The sequence below is a fragment of the Colletotrichum graminicola genome (assembly GCF_000149035.1).
Source record: "Colletotrichum graminicola M1.001 genomic scaffold supercont1.28, whole genome shotgun sequence".
Classification (NCBI taxonomy): domain Eukaryota; kingdom Fungi; phylum Ascomycota; class Sordariomycetes; order Glomerellales; family Glomerellaceae; genus Colletotrichum; species Colletotrichum graminicola.
The window spans coordinates 531,925-551,744 of NW_007361032.1; the positions used below are offsets into that span (position 1 = coordinate 531,925).

General features: G+C 40.8%; 3 protein-coding genes across 3 annotated transcripts; 2 read left to right on the top strand and 1 right to left on the bottom strand.

Annotated features, from left to right (window-relative positions):
• Positions 1-9,639: 9,639 nt before the first annotated feature.
• GLRG_07141 (uncharacterized protein) lies at positions 9,640-9,993 on the bottom strand (the record flags this gene model as incomplete). The annotated part of the gene is made up of 1 exon (XM_008097826.1): positions 9,640-9,993. One exon carries the CDS (start codon positions 9,991-9,993, stop codon positions 9,640-9,642), a length of 354 nt encoding a protein of 117 aa, XP_008096017.1.
• A 2,300-nt stretch (positions 9,994-12,293) lies between these two features.
• GLRG_07142 (calcium/proton exchanger) lies at positions 12,294-13,934 on the top strand (the record flags this gene model as incomplete). The annotated part of the gene is made up of 3 exons (XM_008097827.1): positions 12,294-13,413; positions 13,496-13,716; positions 13,776-13,934. 3 exons carry the CDS (start codon positions 12,294-12,296, stop codon positions 13,932-13,934), a joined length of 1,500 nt encoding a protein of 499 aa, XP_008096018.1.
• A 3,862-nt stretch (positions 13,935-17,796) lies between these two features.
• On the top strand, positions 17,797-19,327 carry GLRG_07143 (uncharacterized protein; the record flags this gene model as incomplete). Its single annotated transcript, XM_008097828.1, has 3 exons — positions 17,797-18,748; positions 18,814-19,093; positions 19,189-19,327. 3 exons carry the CDS (start codon positions 17,797-17,799, stop codon positions 19,325-19,327), a joined length of 1,371 nt encoding a protein of 456 aa, XP_008096019.1.
• Between the last annotated feature and the right edge of the window lie 493 nt (positions 19,328-19,820).

A 19,820-nucleotide genomic window follows, 5' to 3' on the forward strand; every position in this document is an offset into this window, starting at 1 on the left:
TTTCTGTCTAGGAATAGAATTATGTCAAGGATCGGAATGAGATGGGCTCTGCTGGCGGTGTTCATTGTGGTCTCTGCTCATATATCAGACGGAGAACCTTGAGAAGCCGCGTACGTCACCAAGATAGAGACACCGTTACAATGCCTCTTCCCTCGTCTTGTCCTGGATATACCTGCCATGGTCTTTGACTTCAAAGCTGTAGACAATTTGCGCACGCTATCCGGATTCCGGATGTTTATCATTTCCTCCACTGTTTCACGTAGTTTTGTTCATGCCTCCGTTTCGTCTTCATGCTTATATTTTGCAATCCTTGATTCTGTATGGGACTGAAAAGGTGTTTACGCTTCGATCTTTCCATTTGGGATAGTACACGCGCACGAATATCCCTCGCTTTGACCCATCTTGATGCAAATATCGCTTTGATTCAATCAGGATGCAGCTTCAAGTAAACGTCCGCTCTGACCACACACATGGACTGTGGCAACTTGCACTTATTGAACATGTTGCCACTCATTCGGGGGTCACTTCGATGAACATAACGGTAGTTCACCCGTGGGTGTCTTATACGGATTGCTTTTCTCGAGTTCATGCGACTATTCATTTACTTATCATACGTACCTTTGTCCCTCAAAGCACCACTGTGTCGAACCCAAGTACGGTCGGACCCTGTTTACCAGAGTTACATAGATAGCATCAATGCCTGCTTCCCTAATATTCTGATATCAAAAGCGTCGCAGACTGCATTATTTTCATGGTATGCGATAAGCTTTTGCAAAACTCCGCTTTGTGTCCACTACGTGCACGCCTTTGTATTAATAATGACAGTATCTTATCCCACCTAAGTGCTAAAGTTTTATAACTTCTATAGATTATTATTAGAGGCGGGGATAGTATTAAGTAAAGGAGTTAGTAATAGGCGTAGTTAGGGTTTAATTATAATAATTATTCTAATATACCTCCTCTAACCCCTATCTTCTATAGAGTTTTCCCTTTTTATTATTCCTTTAGTAACTAGTTTATCTAGTCCTAGTCCTACTCTAGTGCCCCCCTAGGGCCCTGCTCTAGGCACCTAATATAATCCTCCCCCTCTAAGGTCCTGCCCTTAGGACCTTAAGCAGGCTATCTGCTAGTAGCCCCCTTATTAGCTGCTTAGACTATTTAATAGCTAAGCCTTACGCCTAACTCCTAATCCCTTAGGGCCTTAAGCTAGCTACCTGCTAGTAGTCCCCTTATTAGCTGCTTAGACTATTTAATAGCTAAGCCTTATACCTTATACTTATCTTTTAGTATCTTAAGAGATATCTAAGAACGCTTATTAGGCTTAGTAGGCTACTAGATAAGTAGTTATTTTTTTAGCTAACTATTTACTTTTAGCTTTACCTTTATACTATTATATTTTAGCTAGGCCCTAACTACTACCTCCTTAGTGTAGTTTAGTTTTTTAGCCTAAAGTATAAGTCTTATATTACCTTACTTAGTAAAAGACTACTTACTTTATAATAAGGATACTTTATTTACTTATAATACTTTTTAATACTTTTTATTAACTAGGCTTTATAGTACTTCTTTAAGTACTATATACTTTTTATTATTTTTATTATTATAATATCTAGCTTTTTTATTAACTATTTATTAAGCCTTAAGTTATACTACTTTTATAATAAAAAAGAATTTTTATTTTACTTTTTATAGTTAGTATTAATAACTTTTTAGTTTTAGCTAGTCTTTTTTACTAAGGCTTTTTTAGTTTTAACTTTATAAGCTTAAGTTATTATTATAACTAGTTTTTTTTTTAATACTAACTTAAAATAAGTAATTTAAATTAACTTAAGTTTTTATTAATTTTTTTATTACTTATTTTTTTTTTATAATACTTTTATATTATTATTATTATTTTTTTTATTACTACTATTACTACTACTACTTAGTAGTAATAGTAATAATAATAGTATTAGTAATAGTATTAGTACTACTAGCTTTTTTATTACTATTATTATATTTACTACTACTTTTACTAATACTACTACTACTACTAATATTACTACTTTTATTACCTCTAAAAGTACTAAAGGCCTTACTACTACTTTTTTACTACTTTTTTAGTCTATTAGCTTTTTAAATAAAAAAAATAAAAATAACTATACTATAGTTTATTTTATTTTATACTACTACTACCTTTAGGCTATATCTATTTAGTATATAAATATAGCTAACACTAAGGCTAAGTTTTCTTACTACCTTAAGACTATTAGTAAGTATTTAATACCTTAATACCCCCTAAAGGCCTTTTTTTACTTATATCTTAGTTCTAATTATACTATTAGCTACTAGTAATAAGTACTTTTAGTACACTAAAATATATAATAAGAAGTATATTTATATAAGTATTTTTATATTATTATTTTTTTTTTACTAATAAGAGGTACTTTAGTAACCCCTTACTAACCCTTTATAAGCTACTTATATTATAACTTTTACTACTTTTACCTTTAAAAATATCTTTAAGGCCTTTTACTATAATAGTACTATATATACTAACTACTACTACTATAAGGTATATCTTTTTTAGTACCTTATAACTACCTCCTAACTAACTTTTTATATAAAAAGAGGTTACTACTACTTAAACTATAGTTAAAAAAGCCTTTTAAAAAAAAGTAAATACTACTAAGGCCCCTAACACTAAGTATAAGGCTAAAGCTAAAAAGGAAAAGTAGCTTTTTTATAGCTATAAGGTTATAGCTTTTAAGGCCTTTACTACTACTACTACCTTTTTAACTAAGTTAGCTAAAGTAGCTACTATAGCGCTTTAGCACTAAAACGTACTTTTTAAGGAGCAGACTAAGGCTATTAAGGCCTAAGGCACCTTTTTCTTTAAGTAGGCTACTACTTACTTTTAGGTTATATATTATTTCCCCTTTAGTAACCTTTTAGTGCTTTTTAGTTACTAACTTTTATTTTAGTATTTTACTAACTTTAACTTTTAGTCTAAAGGTAATATAGCCTTTAGTATACCTAATAGAGATAAAAATAAGAAGAAGAAGTAAGTACTACTACCTCCTTAGTGCCTCTCCCCTTAGGCCTTCTCTTAGTTTTATTTTCTTTTTTCTAGCTACTATAGCTTTAGATACTTAGCCTTTAGGCTATATACTTTCTAGCCTTAGTGCTAAAAAATAATTAAAAAATCTAGCCTTTTAGGCTAAGTACTTACTTTTACTTAGTGTTTTTTTATACCTCCCTAGTAACCTCTTACTTATAGTCTTATTATAAATCCTTAGATATATTTCTTTATAGCTTTTATAAAATTTTTTTATTATATTTTTTTTATTTAATAAGATACTACTTATTTTACTATAGTCTTTTATATACTACTATTTAGTTTACTTTATATATATCTTTTTTTTTTCTTAATTTAAATAGGCTAAAGCTTTACTAGTACTTCTTTAAACTTCTTTAGCTAAGATAATAAGAATATATTATAAATATAGTACTTTATTTTTATATTTAGCTTATAAGCTTTCTTACTAGTAACTACTTATATTACTATAAAAGGTCTAAGATACTTATTTACTAGCTTTTTTAATAGTTATTTCTACTTAATAAATTTAGCTAATAATAAGACTTTTTCCCTTACTTTAAACTTAACGTCTATCTTTTTTTAGTTATACTACTTCTTATAAGTCTAGCTTATAGACTTTAGTATACTAATAATAGTAGCCTTTTAGCTTCTTAGCTTCTTAACCTTTTTATAAGCTATAAAGACCTTTACTAGTTTCTATCTTATTAGTCTTATGTTATAAGGATTTTATAAGGCGTAACCTATAAGGGCTTTTACTAGTAATACTTTAGTTACTTTATACTATACCTTATTATAAATAAATTTTACTATTAGAAGCTATTTAACCTAATTATCTTACTTTATATTATAAAAGGCTTATAAAAAGTATTTTATATTCTAATTTTACTACTTTATTTATTTATCTATTTAGAGGTAGTAAGTAGTACTAAGTTTCTACTTAATAGCTAACTAGTAGTATACTACTACTTAGAAATAGCTAGTAAATAAAGATCCTTAATTTAATATTATTACTATAGGAATACTAAATCTTAAGAACACCTTATCTACTAGAAGGGTTACTAGTTAGTCTGCTATAATAGTTTTTTAGGTAAGTAAGTAAATAGTATACTTTATAAGCTTATTTACTACTACTAAAATACTATTATATACCTTACTATTAAAGCCTTTTAACTTTAGTAGCTTTATAATAAAGTCTATAGTTATATACTTCTATAGCTAGCTAAGCACTAGTAGGGGTATTAGCTTCCTATATAATAAGTAGTGCCTTAGTTTAGTTTACTAGTATGTTATATAAGTCCTTATATACTTCTTAACGTCTTTCCTTATTAACTTCTAGAAATATATTTATTTAATATATTTAAGTGTATAGTTTACTTCTAAGTAACCCCTAGCTAGCTTATTATAAAATACTACTAGTAACTTTATCCTTACTATATACTTATTAAGGATAAATAGTTTACTATTATACTATAGCGCTTTATCTTCTCCTCTTATCTATTAACTACTTAGTTATTACTACTTTTCTAATTAGGCCTACTTATTTACTAGTTATACTATAATAATCTTATTTTTTAAGTTAGTAGTAAGCTATTTTTAGTCTAGTAACTTAAGACCTAGTGACTTACTACGTCTAAATATTATAAACTATTTTCTAAATTTACTAAAGAAATCTACTAAGAACGTGCTATATACTTCTTTTTCCTTCTTTTTAGTAGGCTAGTAGTCTAGCTATTATAAAAGCTTATTTACTATATTATCCTTTTTAGGCTAGTATTTAATCTTAAAGTTAAATAATAATAGATTTTATAGTAGCTAGGCCTAATAACTATTAAGTTAGGGCTTAGTAGCTAGGTAGTAATACCTTAAATAGTCTATTAGGAATATTATTTAATATTATATATATAGTAAGTAGTGTCTTTAGTAAATTACTACCTTATAGATTATAAGTAGCTTTACTTTTAGTGTCTTATAATAAAGTTTTACTTTTTATAGCTTTTATAATATAAAAGCTACTAAGTACTATACTCCCTTATAAAGTTAGTATATTACTATACTAATTATAAAGTTAGATATATCTATTTTAACTTATATAAGTAACTTAAGGTTAAAATACTAAAGGATTAAGGCCTAAGTAAATAAAGTATAAAGCTTATAAAAAGCCTTCTTTACTTCTTATATTATTACTTACTTTCTTACTACCTTAGATATTAGCCTATTTATTAAAGGTGTATATACCTTAAAGTAGTTTTTAATAAATTACTAGTAGAATCTTATAAACCTTAAGAAAACCTAGATCTCCTTAATACTAGTAGGGAGTAGCTACTTTACTATTACTTATACTTACTTATACTTTATAGTAATCTTTTTATTAGATATTATAAAACCTAAGAACCTAATAGACTAGGTGTAAAAAACATACTTCTTAAGGTTTATATATAGCCCTATAGTGTCTAACTAGCTTAGTACCTACTTAACTACTTTTATATAACTTTCTTTATCCTTTATAAAGATTAAGATATTATTTAAGTAAATAATATATATAATATTTACTAGCTTAGTAAGGGTATTATTAATATATACCTAAAATATTACTAGTATATTAACTAGCCTAAATAGTATAATATAATATTTAAAGTATTTATAGTAAGTATAAAAGGCTATTTTTTATTTATTACTTACTTTAATCCTTACCTAGTAATATATATCTTTTAGGTCTAGCTTTATATACTACTTTACTTTTACTAAATAGTTAAGGATTTTACTAATAAAAAGTAGTAGTATATAATTCTTAATAGTTACTTTATTAAGCCCCCTATAGTCTATATAAAGATATAGCTTACCTCCTTTTTTAAGAATAAAGAGGATTAATACCCCTACTAGGCTTATAAAGTGTTTAATTTAGCCTTTCTTAAGTAACTTATTAATATATATTCTTAATTCCTTTACTTTTTTCTTAGCTAATAAGTAGATAAGGCTAAATAGCACTTCTACCTTTAGCTTTAAATTAATTATATATAAGTAGCCCTTATTACTTACTAGCTAGGCTACTAGGCTTATATTAAATATATATACTTATTCCTTATAAGCCTTTAGTAAGGTAGCCTTTATTCCTTTATCTTATTTAGCCTCTACCTTTTCTCCTTAGTTATAATAAGGTATTTTTAGTGCTTTTTTATCCTCCTTATATTATAAGTAGTAGATTATTAGTTAATAGGCTAGAATAGCCCTTAACTTCTTATATACCTTTTTAATTTCTTACTTACTTTAGATAAGTTAGAGGTAGTCTTTTCTTAATAAGTATATCTAACTAATTATTATTTACTTTATATTTAGTTATACTACTTATCCTTAGGGGATCCTTAAAATAATATTATACCTAGCTATATTACTAACTTAAAAGGTATAGCTTTATGTCTTTAAGACCTTTATATTATCTATAACTTCTATTACTACCCTCTTTATTTTATAGTCTAAGGCCTTACCTCCTTATATACCTTAAAGCGCTAGGCCCCTCTAGCTTACCTCTACTAGTACCTCTATATATAATATCTTTTAGTATAGTATATTTTTATTTATATTAAGATTAATTAATACTTTTTTTTTTATATACTACTTATTTTAGTATAAAAATCTACTTTAAAGTAGTAGTATAGTCTTTTATCCTAAGGGAGCTTAATACTATTAACCCTTATTAGTACTAAGGTATACTATCTCCTTAAGTATTATAGTTATTTATACTTATAACACTTCTTTTTATTACACTTAGTTAACTAGTACCTAGGCTTTTTATAGTTATAATAAGTAAGTAGTCCTTAGGTCTTCTCTAGCTAAGGTGTTATACTTTTTTTTTTTTTTAACTCTTAGCTTTAATATAGGTATACTTACTAGTATTATAGCTATTAGTATTAAGTATATACTAGTAGCTTTAGTTAAAAAGGTATTTATAGTTATTAGTTATACTACTACCCCTTAGTAGCTTTTCTTTTTTTAACTTTACCTTAGCTATCTTCTTAACACCTCTTTTATATAGGTCTTAGTAAGTATTTTTACCTTTTTTACTATATTATCTAACTTCTAGTAGGTAGCTAGTAGCCCTTTAGTAAGTATATAAGTCCTTAGGTCTAAAAGCACCTAGTTTAAGATATAGACTACTTACTACCTTTTTATTTAGAGGTTAAAGCACTTTTTTTTAACTATCTTATACTTATTAATAAATTATTAGTATAACTAGCCTAAGGCTTATTATATAACGTCTAGCTTTATAGTAGTACTAAAAGCCTATATATTATTATTAGTAATATCTACTTTTAGCTAGTCTTTTATAACTTCTTAAGGTATTTTACTAATCTTACTTTTATAATAAAAACCTATATACTTTCTTTATTTATATACTAAGTTACTTTTTAGTATAACACTAGTATATTTTACCTTATTATTATTAGTTATAAACTTATTTTTTATTATATTAAAACGTATTTCTAACTAAAATAGAAATTCTTATAGTTTATTTTAGCTTTTTTTTTTATACCTTAAGGTAAGTAATCCTTTTAAAAGTATATTAATATAAAGTTATATAGTCTTTAGTTAGAGATTAGTAGTTATTTTTATTTTTTTTATATATCTTTTATAAATATACTACTTTAAAAGGCCTTAATTTAATTAATTATTATTTTTTTTTTTTACTTTTTTTACTTCTTTTTTTAAAAAAGCTTTTAGCTTTTTTTTTAATAGCTTACTTAAGTTAATAGTATACTACTTATTTACTAGTATAAACTTAGTTATATTAGGCGTTAGTTATCTTATTATAATACTCCCTTATTACTAGGCTATAGTTTAAGATCTAGTAGGTATTATTACTACTTTAGTAGTTAATATACCTAAGGATAAAAAGATATTAAAACGTATTAAAAGTAAGGATAGTATTAAGTAAAAAAGTTAGTAATAAGCGTAGTTAGGGTTTAATTATAATAATTATTTTAATATGCCTTCTCTAACCCCTATCTTTTATAGAGTTTTCCTTTTTTGTTATTCCTTTAGTAACTAGTTTATTTAGTCCTAGTCCTACTCTGGTGCCCCCCTAGGGCCCCGCTCCAGGCACCCGACAATTATGATACATATTAAATAGGCAACACTGAACCTCAACAGAAAGTAAGAACTAGAGAATCATTACTAGACTGCATGCATTTGCACTTCTTCAGGAAAGCTTAAGCCTAAATCGGCTAAGCTAAATGTGATGGAGAGCCGAGCCTCAACCTATTCCGTGCCGTGCAAGCCTCTCATGATCTGAAATCATCCCTTGACATGCGGTATGGATCAGATGGGCTTTGAACCCCGGGGAAATGCCCAAAAACACTATCGCTCAAACGAAGTTGTTAGTCGAGGGCAGCAATAAGCGGTTCGTATTCTCTCTGGCAATGCTCTGTATTCGATATCTTCAGAAAGGCTGCCAGACACAAAACAAGATAAGAAAAAAGAAAGCTGGAACGTCGACGACTATGAGCCTGGCGACGCCCGCCTCCCTATCATTTGGCCGTCAGCTTCCCGTGATTCTTTCCGTGTCCGAATTAGGGCGCAGTTGCTTGTCGCTGCTTCCCACAATAAAAAACCTAGGGAGGAATTCAATATCTCGTTAATATGGCTTTTGCGAGACGCATATTCGGCGATCTGTTTGATAGGCCATCGATTCGACAGTCCATGTGGCGATTCTAAGTACGTGAAGCTCAAGTTCGGATGTTAGTCGGCAAAACATTTTCGATATCTTGAGACGGTTGAGTATGGTCTGATGACCGCACGCCTTGTAAATACAACTCAATGCCAGTTGAGACAGGTAGTACAAATAAAAATTCTGGAAGGGCCATCTCGTCCAATGGAGACAGCCGAGACACTGACGTCGAGACATACGTCAGCATGTCACGGAGTGAAACACCTCGGCAATTGATTATGCGAATGTCGTAGAGTCACTTTTCGAGTTAGGAAAGATCTATGGATTCTTCGAGTGGGACGAAGTTCGGTTCGGAAAAACCACTTCTCCGGAACGGAGAAATCCCGGCCGTATTCCGGCCGCCCCACACATAAGCGTGATGCCTTTGAGGGCATCACGACAGCGACATTATATTCGTTGTTTATTCTCAAAAGCCAATATCCCAAAGAAAATTTTCGAGCAAAATTTCAATGGGGTTGGCATGTCCTCTCACGCTTGCGGGAGAATAAAGTCACTAGGAAGGGCTTTGCTCGATTGAGTACTAGATATGTTGTCGGCCAAGAATGAAGCTTGACAAGGAGCCGTAGCACGACGTCTACATTTACTCCATTGAAATTCAGACCAGCATCCAATTGTAGAATGTAGAGAAAGTGACTTGTATACAATCTCAGGTTTTGTAGTCTACCTAATGATGTATACGGTTGATGCCATCCACCGATGAAGCTTTGCTGCCCACTGAGCTTCCACAAAAAAAAAAAAAAAAAAAAAACGCCGTTGCCTTTCCAGTATGCAAATATCCCCCACAGTATACCTTCCTTTGGTCGATGCTTGCATGCCAATTCTCCGAATAATATCAAGATTACTCCACGCGGGGAGGGCCTGCATATCCGTTGCTATCATGATTGTCCAGTCTCTTGGATATATTGCGTGCCAAGTGGATAAGCTGTCTGAGCTGGAAGTCGGAATCGTTTGTGCTGCTGTTCAGTTGTGCGCCGACGACACCAATAGTCTTGCACATACTGATCAATGTCTCCCGCGCCAGTTTGGACGCGGTCTCAGGAGACTGATGTCGGTATTGTTGCGCTCGTCGGTCATCGTCGTTGGAAAAGGATTCGGGTTCACGAAGGACCGTCAAGATGGAGGGAATACCCGTGATGGTTGGGCTTCCCGGGTCTCTTTGGTTTCGCGCGGAAGTGGTAGGACTTTCTGACATGTCGAAATAAGAATATTTCGGAGAAAGTTTTCGGGTCAAGTCAATACTAACTTGTCGATTGACTTGGCGACGGCTCGTTAGCGAGAGTGATGTGGCCATGACGAGTAATGTCCTTACTTGTGTCTTGACTTGTGCTACGAATAACTTCTGGCGGCTGTGAACGAGCGATAATCCTGTTATATACCAGTCGGTTTGACGATAATAGTAAAGAAAGCGTCCTTTGTCCTTTTCACGACGGGCCAAGACTTGTATTGATGAGTGATGATGACAGAATATATAGGGCGGAGGTGGTAGGGTTCTCGATCATGAGATCATGCTCTGATCTGAGTTTCGCGACTGTCTCTTCATCAAACATCATCTGATGTTCAACACCGTTCTCTCTCTCTACAGCCGCCATAGCGATGGGCACATAACGCCTTGTGATTAAGGTTCCGGCGCACCAAGCCACCTCATGCCCGTGATTGGAAACAGGAAAACGCAAGCTGAAAGTATACAGCGTTACCTGGCTCGCTGAGAGACAGACTCCCGGTAATAATAGCTGTTGCACACTGGGCGCGTGACTAAATCACTGGCTGGTATCAAGCTCGGGAAACGAGAAATGGTTAAGGATCCCTATCCTCGTCCAACATGGCAGAATGAGAACTCAAAGCGTGGGCTTGTGGATTGTGGATCTGGTAGTCATGTAGCGAGCTAAGCCTCCGCCAGCGTGACGATAGAAACGCGGGGAAAAGAGACTTTCTGGGCCACTGCGGTCGGACTGTGGAGAGGCGACGGGCGTGTTCAGTGCCCGCCCCGGCATGCGGGCGTCGAGGTCCGCCGGCATCAGGTAGAGTCGAGTCTCAGGGAACAGCGCTCGGCTGTACGGATACATCGTATCATATTAGCTGGCAATCTCCAGGTGCCGATTTGGCACACGCATTGACGCACGTGATACCATCGTATGTATCCATCTCCGTGTCGAGTCGGTTCTAGAATCATTAGAGTGGACAAATGGCTGCTTCCTGTGCATGCAGCAGTTACACTTCACAAACAAGGCTCAGATCGGCCGATTCATCATATGATTTTCGAGGACTGCTAATTTGGGTCTGAGGTGAGTTTTCATGAACTCGAGATGGCAGTCCTAGCAGTATAGGGTTCCTGGACGTACGTGCCAAAGGCACTTCTGTACGGGGATTGCTACCTTCCGGCCAAGTTTTCTCTAGTGATTAATACAAGTCTTATCGACGGCATGATAGCTGCCCAGCACTGCCAGTGCTGGAACGCTGGGGACGGAAAGACAAACCATGACCCCATGAAAAATCGCCATTCGGGCGACTAGTTTCCGTGAATTTGGGACAAGCAGCAATCGACAAGACAAAGACTGATGAACACCTGCAATGTCGCTGTGCCCTAGCTGAGGGGTAATGTTCACTGGGTAAGCATGACTGAAACATCTCTAGACCAATACCGTAGACTATCGTTGAATCAAATAACCGCTAGAGAGCAATCTAGCCGATATCAGCTAGCGGGTATCTACTACGCTAAGCCTAAAGCGAAAGGCGGTCACTGGATTAACTGCCAATCATAAGTCAATTTGCTGGCCCTTGCCACCTAACTTGCCGCTGACGTAAATGATCAACCCGTGCTTTTGCCACCTTCAGACCCCTGCTTCTGCCATCACACTATGCCTATCACAGCGGCCGCGATACCCCTTGCCGTTAGCTTGCTCACTAGCAGTTATTCGATTTAACGAGAGCTTACGGTACCTATACCGGCGAGAATCAGGTGACTGAGGCGTCATGTGTAATTTAGCAGGAACAGCCAAGCAAATGTCATGATTCAAAAAAATGTACCGTGAACCACAGAAGTGCCGCAAAGGTACTCTCTTGTCAAATGGTGAACTAGATAATCACTCTCGCGTGATTCAAGATGCAAGACATGTTCCTCATCACTGGTACAAGAAAGCCAAGCACTTGGCAAGGCCACGCTACGGATTAGGACTAGCATCGTTGTGGCACCAGCCAGCCATGTAATTATGCTAATACTTCACGGAGTGCCTCTGAGCAACGATCATTTCACCGTTCCACAAGCGGTGCGAATGCCAAGCCTTTTGAATGTCGATGATCAGTCATCGCCTGAATCCTGGTTCAACCCGACAAACTCGCTTTCGTTTCCTTTTCCTTTCCTTTATCAACCTTGACGAAGCTCTCAATCTTCTTGTTCACACCCTCTTCCCATCTAGGTATGCGCCTCATTCCCCCATCCCCGCCTCTGCCTCATTTCGGGCTAACGCCTGCCAGGACGAACCCTGCCTCAACAGCATGACAGACAGCCACGAAGCCCCGCCACCGTCAGCGGCCCGTAACTGTTCCATGGAGCATAGCCACGAGTCAACCCCACTTCTCCCGACCACCGCGTTTCGTGCCGTCCATGAATCCATATCGAGTCGTATTGCCCACGAGGGCGAAAGCGGAAGAAGTGGTTTCCACCTGCGGCACTTCCTGAATGTCTTATGGCGCAGCTCGTGTACTGCCTCTATGCTAGTCAATGTGCTCTGGCCCATCGTTCTGGTGGCCATTGTGCTCCAACTCTTTCCTGGGCTGCACCTCTGGAAGTTTGCGACCGCCTACGTAGCTGTCGTACCCTCTGCCAATCTTCTGGGCTTCGCAGGGCAGGAATTTGCCCGAAAGATGCCAAAGGTAGCTGGCATCCTGATTGAGACGACCTTCGGCTCCATCGTCGAGATCATTCTCTTCATCGTACTCATCTCGCAACATGACTCGTCATCTTCCGTGGAGAATGGCGATGACGGCAATCTCATCCCCATCATCCAAGCCGCCATTCTTGGCAGTATCTTGACAAACCTGCTGCTTTGTCTCGGCCTATGCTTCTTCGCTGGGGGTATCCGTCATGCTAGCCAGAAATTCCACGCCATTGTTTCCGAGGTCGGTACAGGCCTTCTCCTGGTTGCCGCCTTTGGACTTCTCATCCCCAGTGCCTTTTATTCGGCCCTCAAGTCCGAGACGATGCCGGAATTCCCTGGCCTGTTGGTAATGCGCGAAAAGTTCACCCACGGTACTCTTCAGGCCGACGTCCTACAGATAAGTCGGGCAACCTCTATTGCTCTCATCATTGCCTTTCTGCTGTATATATGGTACCAGGCCAGTAGTCAGCACAGCATTTTTGACGAAGTAATTGAAGCAGACGAGCACCATGATGTGGACCGTGAAGCGGACATGCAGAAGCCCAAGTTCACCATGACTGAGACTGCGATTGCCCTCGCCATATCACTCGTACTTGTGACGCTGCTTTTGATCTTCTTGGTCCAGGGAATCGAACACGTTGTGCACAGTGGCATCCCGGACCAGTTTCTGGGGTTGATCCTTTTACCTCTTGTGGAAAAAGCCGCAGAGCACCTGACGGCCGTTGATGAGGCTTGGGGTGAGTGTTATTTTGGCTGTTCTCGGCCCCTGTATCACAATCTTTAAGCGGACCGGAATATACTAATCTCGATCCTATGCAGATGGCGTTATCAATGTGGCACTTTATCATTGCCTCGCTCCTTCAATCCAAACTGCGCTCTTCAATGGCCCACTTGTTGTTCTTGCAGGTTGGGCGCTCGGGAAGCCCATGGATCTAAACTTTGAGATATTCATGATCGTGCTGCTCGTTCTCTCAATTATTGTCGTCGGGAACTTCCTGCGGGATGGGGAGTCAAACTGGCTTGAAGGGGCCTTACTTGTGGTAAGTTATACTGCAATGGCCGAGAATGCCATGCGGATTGCAACCGCTGATGACTCTAGGTTGTGTATGCAATCATTGCCATTGCTTGCTGGTACTATCCAAACCCCGATGTAGCAACGTCCAATGGCCTGGCGGTGTCTGAGGTTGTTAATGTTACAATGACAGTCGATACCCTTCGACAACTTCAGCAACTTTTGAGTGCAAACTTGGCCCATTAGTTGGAAGCTTGCTTCGTTGACATCGGCATTCTCGCCAACTCAAGCAGCGAGAGATGAAAACACCGGTTGGCACATCTCCAATTGCGTGAGGTATTTAAAAGCAATGGATAAATACGGCCCGGCCAGTGGAAGTATAATAACTCTCCAAGGTGGAATCAAGTAGGAGAAAGGCCGTTCCAACTTGATTTTCAACACTCCTTCGATGGCACAATAGTCCTTGACACTGGCTATATAGATCCCGCCCTGTATCTCGAAGTGCTTTTCAATATTGACAACATATGCTGGCTGATAGTAAGAGTTGTTGGCTTGCTTGCCTACCACAAGCACGTTGATGAAGGGGTGATCTCTGAAGCAGCGAGCCCATGGGCTCAAAGAGCGGCGAAGGAGATATGGAGACGAAGTCATCCGGAACCTCACAATTAGAAAGCGCCAACCGGGACAGCATGGTAATAGTTGAGGTCTTCATGACTGGTTGCTCGCTGTTCGTTTGGGCCTTCTATGATGACCGTGTAAGTGTGACTTCTAAGCTATGTCCATCAATTGTGGGTAACGTGCATGTATCAAGGGCTCCATTTTCTTGTCCATGGCAGTTACGCCTAGGTCTGCGAATACTAAGAGAAAGCACGATTATGTGATATCATTGAGCATTTGGAGCGTCTCTAACATCACTGCCGGTTCAGATACCTATATCAGAGTAGGAATGCAAGGGTCCAGTTCAGCGAATTGCCGTGGATATGCCGGCGAGCTACAAAGACATTGGTGCTTTAGGGATACCTGCAAACTGGGTGTGACTGAGTGAGCAGAGGTCACGGTTTACCGACCTGGCCCCAAAATCCAAGCCGTAGTGTATGGTCTGCCTAATGTCGGGCCAGTGACGACTCGGAGTTTTCCTAAATCAGCCAATGGGCGGTACTCCGAAAGGTTCGAGGGATTAGAGGCATGCCGGCTTGTGATCCCTCATGCTGTGAAGCCAAGAAGCCCGTTTTGGATGTTATGGTGCAGCATGTTGGGTGATTCATACCTTTTATGTCTCAATCGCTACATTGATAAGGGCGTACTGCTAACGCCATGGCACACGCCATGGCACTACAAATCCTATTCAATGACGGTCTTAATGGTATGGCTTCAGTATAGCCTTAGTTTGATAGATCACCATATATATGGATTTCGATGATGAGCTGATGCATCCCAAACCAAAATCTTCAACCGCATAATGGTGGCGTAGGTTCAATTGTCAGAAGACACATAGTTTATGTCGCGATAGCTTCGTACATCACCCATCAGGTGAATCATCCTGTGCCATATGACGTGGCGTTTGACTCATTACATTACTCTCCTTCTTATCTATATATAGAAACTTTCCTTTGCACCCCTACTTCCATAGGAATAATACTTTCTTGGTCCTGTTCTTACATGTCCTGCTGTGTGCTCTAACTCGTGACATTTCACGAGGCAGTGGAGGCACTTCAGAGGAAATGCACCGGCCTTCCGGTTTTCCTCATTGGATACATGGCCCCCAATATTTGGAGTGTCCATGAGATGAACGTGATGAGAGATTTGGATGCAATCAAAAGTGGCCAATGACGATGATGAATATCCAGTAAGCCATGTGTCCTAGCAGCTAGAAGAGTCATTCTCAAATCATGATACATTATGAGGCTTCAAACAAAATCTGATGTCATCGATTCTAAAACGAATCCCCACCTGACTGATCGGCACGAACATCTAGTCAAACGAATCAGTTTAACGCTGCTGAGGGCTCAATTGCACTGCAGCTTTGGTTGTTAGCTCTATACATGCCCTGGAAGCGGCATGATGTTGACATGTGTCGACGACAGTTGTGGTGAGTTATGCCGGGCTAGATGCTTCAATGACAGCCTGCACAACGTTTAATTGCATGCAAATGCGGCCTGACTGAGCACACTAACAACAAAGATGTGAGTGAATGCACAAGCAGGAAGAGTCTATTGATGAAAAGGCGTCTTCTACGATGTAATAAAGCAATGTCATTGACGCCTGTCGGGAAGGCAACTGATGTCATTTCGGGCCGTCAGCAAACTTATGCTTCAAAGATGAAAGATGAAGTGGATGACGCATGGCCCAGGTTTTGGCATAGCGGCAGACCGTTTCCCCCAAGCAGCTTGTCAGCAGGGAGGGTCAACTTATGGAGGATTCGATTGTGCACTGTTGCCGAGATCACCAGCCGCTCCCAATTGGGGTGTTTGGGGATGGCGCTTCACTTTGCCATGCTCAAATATGTAAATTGCAATCGAATGCCGATGAATGGTTCATGGCAGTCGTGAGAGGATTTAACGTTGAAGATGACAGGGCAACCTTGTGTCACAGCTTGACAAGGTAGAGAGACAACGGGTAAAAAGTTGGGTCCCGTCGGTAGGTACATCAGATGCATCGGAACGCTTTGCAACCCAAAGTATCAGACTGTCCTCTCTCTTTTCTTCTTCTCAACTGCAAGATTTCCGGGACGTTCCCAAAGGAACGTTTAGCGCGGCTGTGGGTTGGGCTGAGGGGACGAGGCAGCGAACAACACAATGGAAATGACACACAGAGCGAGCGTTGATTAGTCAGCTCACCATCTTTCCCCCCCTCCCCTCCACTCCGAATGGTAGGTGAAAAACATTGATCCATGTCACGTGAGGGGCGTTTAGGGGGTGGCGAAGGGACGGAGAGAGAGAGAGAGAGAGAGAGAAGGAGGATGACGAGACAGAAAAAACAGGAAAGGAAGGTGTGACGGGCAATTAGCCGTTGGCGGACTTGGCCGAGATGGGCAAAGTCGGGAACCCAATAAAAGCGTGTCGCTGGTCAGGAGAGTGGGCGGCTTCCTAACCGCCAACGACATGATTGGGGGAAATCCTTGAGCTTATGACCGAGAGTGGATTCATTCTGGATACGTACTTCGTGTTGAGAGAGGAGAAAAGGAGAAAGACGCGTCCAGACCGTCATACCTTGTCCATGTTCCTCCGTGACCAGGCAGAGAGAGAGAGAGAGACGGAGGAAGAGGAACAAATACTTAGGCGATATCCGTACCACACACAACAGAGATAGGAGAAAGGGAACGAAAGAGGGGGAAGATAGATAGAGATAGATAGATAGAGAGAGAGAAGAGGGAGGGGGACCATGGAGGACGGGGCAATTTCCCTGTGTTCCCGCCCATTGCGTGCATAGCCTGTTGGTGTGTGTTGGTGCTGGCGCCTTTAATTTACCCCCTTGTTCGATCTTTGGAAAACCCACACCACCATCACCCCTCCCTCCCCCGAACATACCCATGTTTCCGTCCACCGCTCCAGTCAAGCCCAATTACGGTCATGACCTGGACAAATGGCTCAAAGAGAGGGAAAATGAGAGGGAGAATGTGTGTGTGTGTGTGTGTGTGAGAGAGAGAGAAAGAGAGAGAGAAAGAGAGAGAGAAAGAGAGAGAGAGAGAGAGAGAGAGAGAGAGCGGAGGCGAGGCGAGACGCGACGAGGCTTAGGCGAAAGAGAGAGAGAAAGAGAAAGAGAGAGAGAGAGAGAGAGAGGGCCAGGAAGAGGAGCCAAGTGGGCGCTTAGCTTACCTAGCCAAACTAGCTTAATTACCTCCTTGGTGTATCCGTATCCGTACAGCAATAATAATTATTGTTGTTGTTGCTTTGCTTCTGCTTGGAAGGGAGGCTGAAGGCTGGAGCCGCCTCCTCCACGTGTCAAAAGTCCTCCCGTCTCGTCTCCGCCCCCTTGGGTTCCCCCTTACTCGCCCGCTCGCGCACCCGGCGGAAGTGTGCAGCGCAGAGAGAGAGAGTGAGAGAGGAGAGTGCGTGTGTGTGTGTGTGGACGTGGACTGTTGGAACTGGGAAAAAAAAAGTGAGACACGATGCGGATGCCCGCCGCCAACGCGAACGCCGTCGCCGTCACCGTCCCAACCGACAATCGGCCGGCTGCCGTCACTACGGCTCCTACTGTTGCCGCCGCCGCCGCCGCCGCCGCCGCTGCTGCTGCTGTTGCCACCGGGACTGCTTCTGCTCCTGCTCCTGCTCCCGCTTCCGCTTCCGCTTCCGCTGCTGTCTCCGAGACTCATCGGCCTGCTTCCGACGCCGCCGCCTCCGCCGTCTCCTCTGCTACCGGAGCTGCTACTCTTCCTCCTCTCTCTCATCCTCACCCTCCTCTCGCCTCGCTCCCCTCCATGCCGTTGACGTTGTCTCGCCCGTCGCGATATGACGCCGCCCCTGTCGCCGGCCGCCTCGAACCTTATCCCTCCGGCCCCCTTCATTCTCTGCCACCGCCATCAACCTACTACCGCCGCTTGGCTGCGGCTCCAGCTGCTTCCCCCTCCTCCATCGCCCGCCATGGCGCCTTCGGCCTCCCGCCGTCGCCCTCACCAACCCCATCACATCCCACCAGCTTCGACAGCTTCAGCAACCATGAGAGGAACCGCAGCAGCTCTAGCTTCACCAGTACCGGTAACAGCAGCAACCACGTCACCTCAGCACCGCGATCCGACACCTCCAAGCCCAACAGATGTTCCGTCATGGCCCTGCAGAACGTCTTGTGCGACCCAGACGACGACGTGGACATGACCTCGTCGCGTTCCAGTCACCCGCCAACGCCATCTCTAGATGCACTCAACCCTCCCATCACAAATTCCGCTCCTGTTTCTCCCGCTTCGGCACCACTGGAAACGTCTGCCTTTGTGGCGCGTCCAAATCCGTCCCATGTGCTCATGACCACCCGGCCCCAGTTGCACAATCCTCATATCCAGCACACAGAACCTGGCTGCAAGACGTGTCAGATTCGCAAGATGCCCTGCGATGAAGGGCGACCCTCGTGTGAGTCTGCTTTCCTCTAAACCGTCCACGTCTGTGATATGATGAATTAATGACCCAACCAACAGGCCAAAACTGCTCACGCATGGGCATCCATTGTTTGGGCTACTTTTCTCCGAGTCATGCCAACTCGCAACAGGTCTCGGACCGCTCCGTACCCAGCGTTAGTGCCAACGCCAAACGCCAAGACCAGGAGGAGTACCTCTTCTTCCTCCTCGACCACTACCGGCACACCAAGCGCCATTGCATGTGGGAGCTCATCACTCTCGACTTCAACGAGCACTTCTCCTGCAATATGCGGAAAGAGGCCTTACAGATGATCAAGCGTCGACGTTTCAAGGACAAGGAGTGCGTCGCTAACCCCCTTCCCCTTCCCCCGTCTGCTCCCCTTTGGGAACAAGATGAACGAAATCAGAAAGAGCCCGGACTAATATGCGTCTCAGTACTCGGGAGCCTTCTCCAAACGACGCCCCGACCAGCTCTCAACGACCCAAGGCAAGGAGAGGACGACGACCGCGATCGAGCGCCCCTTCCCTCCAGCCACTGCCGCAGGACGCCGACAACGAGTCTGGCACAGGATGAGACAAGGGCTGTCCTACCTTGACCTAACTCACCCCCTGCGGAACCTGCTATCCAGAGGGCGATCGGCGTGCGACTTTTACTTGGCGGCCAACATTGCAGAGTGGCCAACTCAGTAATCATCTGTCATGCGTCCATCAGCCGCAGACATATCTGGACACTAGACAGCGACATTGCAGGCGAATTGTCTGGAAAGGGCCTTTGATATCTCGACTCGTACCTTTGAGGAGTAAGCGAGATGGGTCACCCCGGGCCTTGGAGTGCTAGTTGCACATGATCGCTACCCATCCCTTAATCGCTGATGTCAGGAGTCGTTCCGAGGAACCGGTAATCGTCTGTCTCACAGACAACAAAGCAGCAACACGCAATAGACATTCAGTCTAGCTGGAGCAGAGAAAGCATAGGATTTGCGAGCTTCCCTGAGCTAACTAGAGGGACTTTTGGCCGGTTGCATTCCGTATAACCGGCAGCATGGTGTATTCGCATAGCCCGAGAT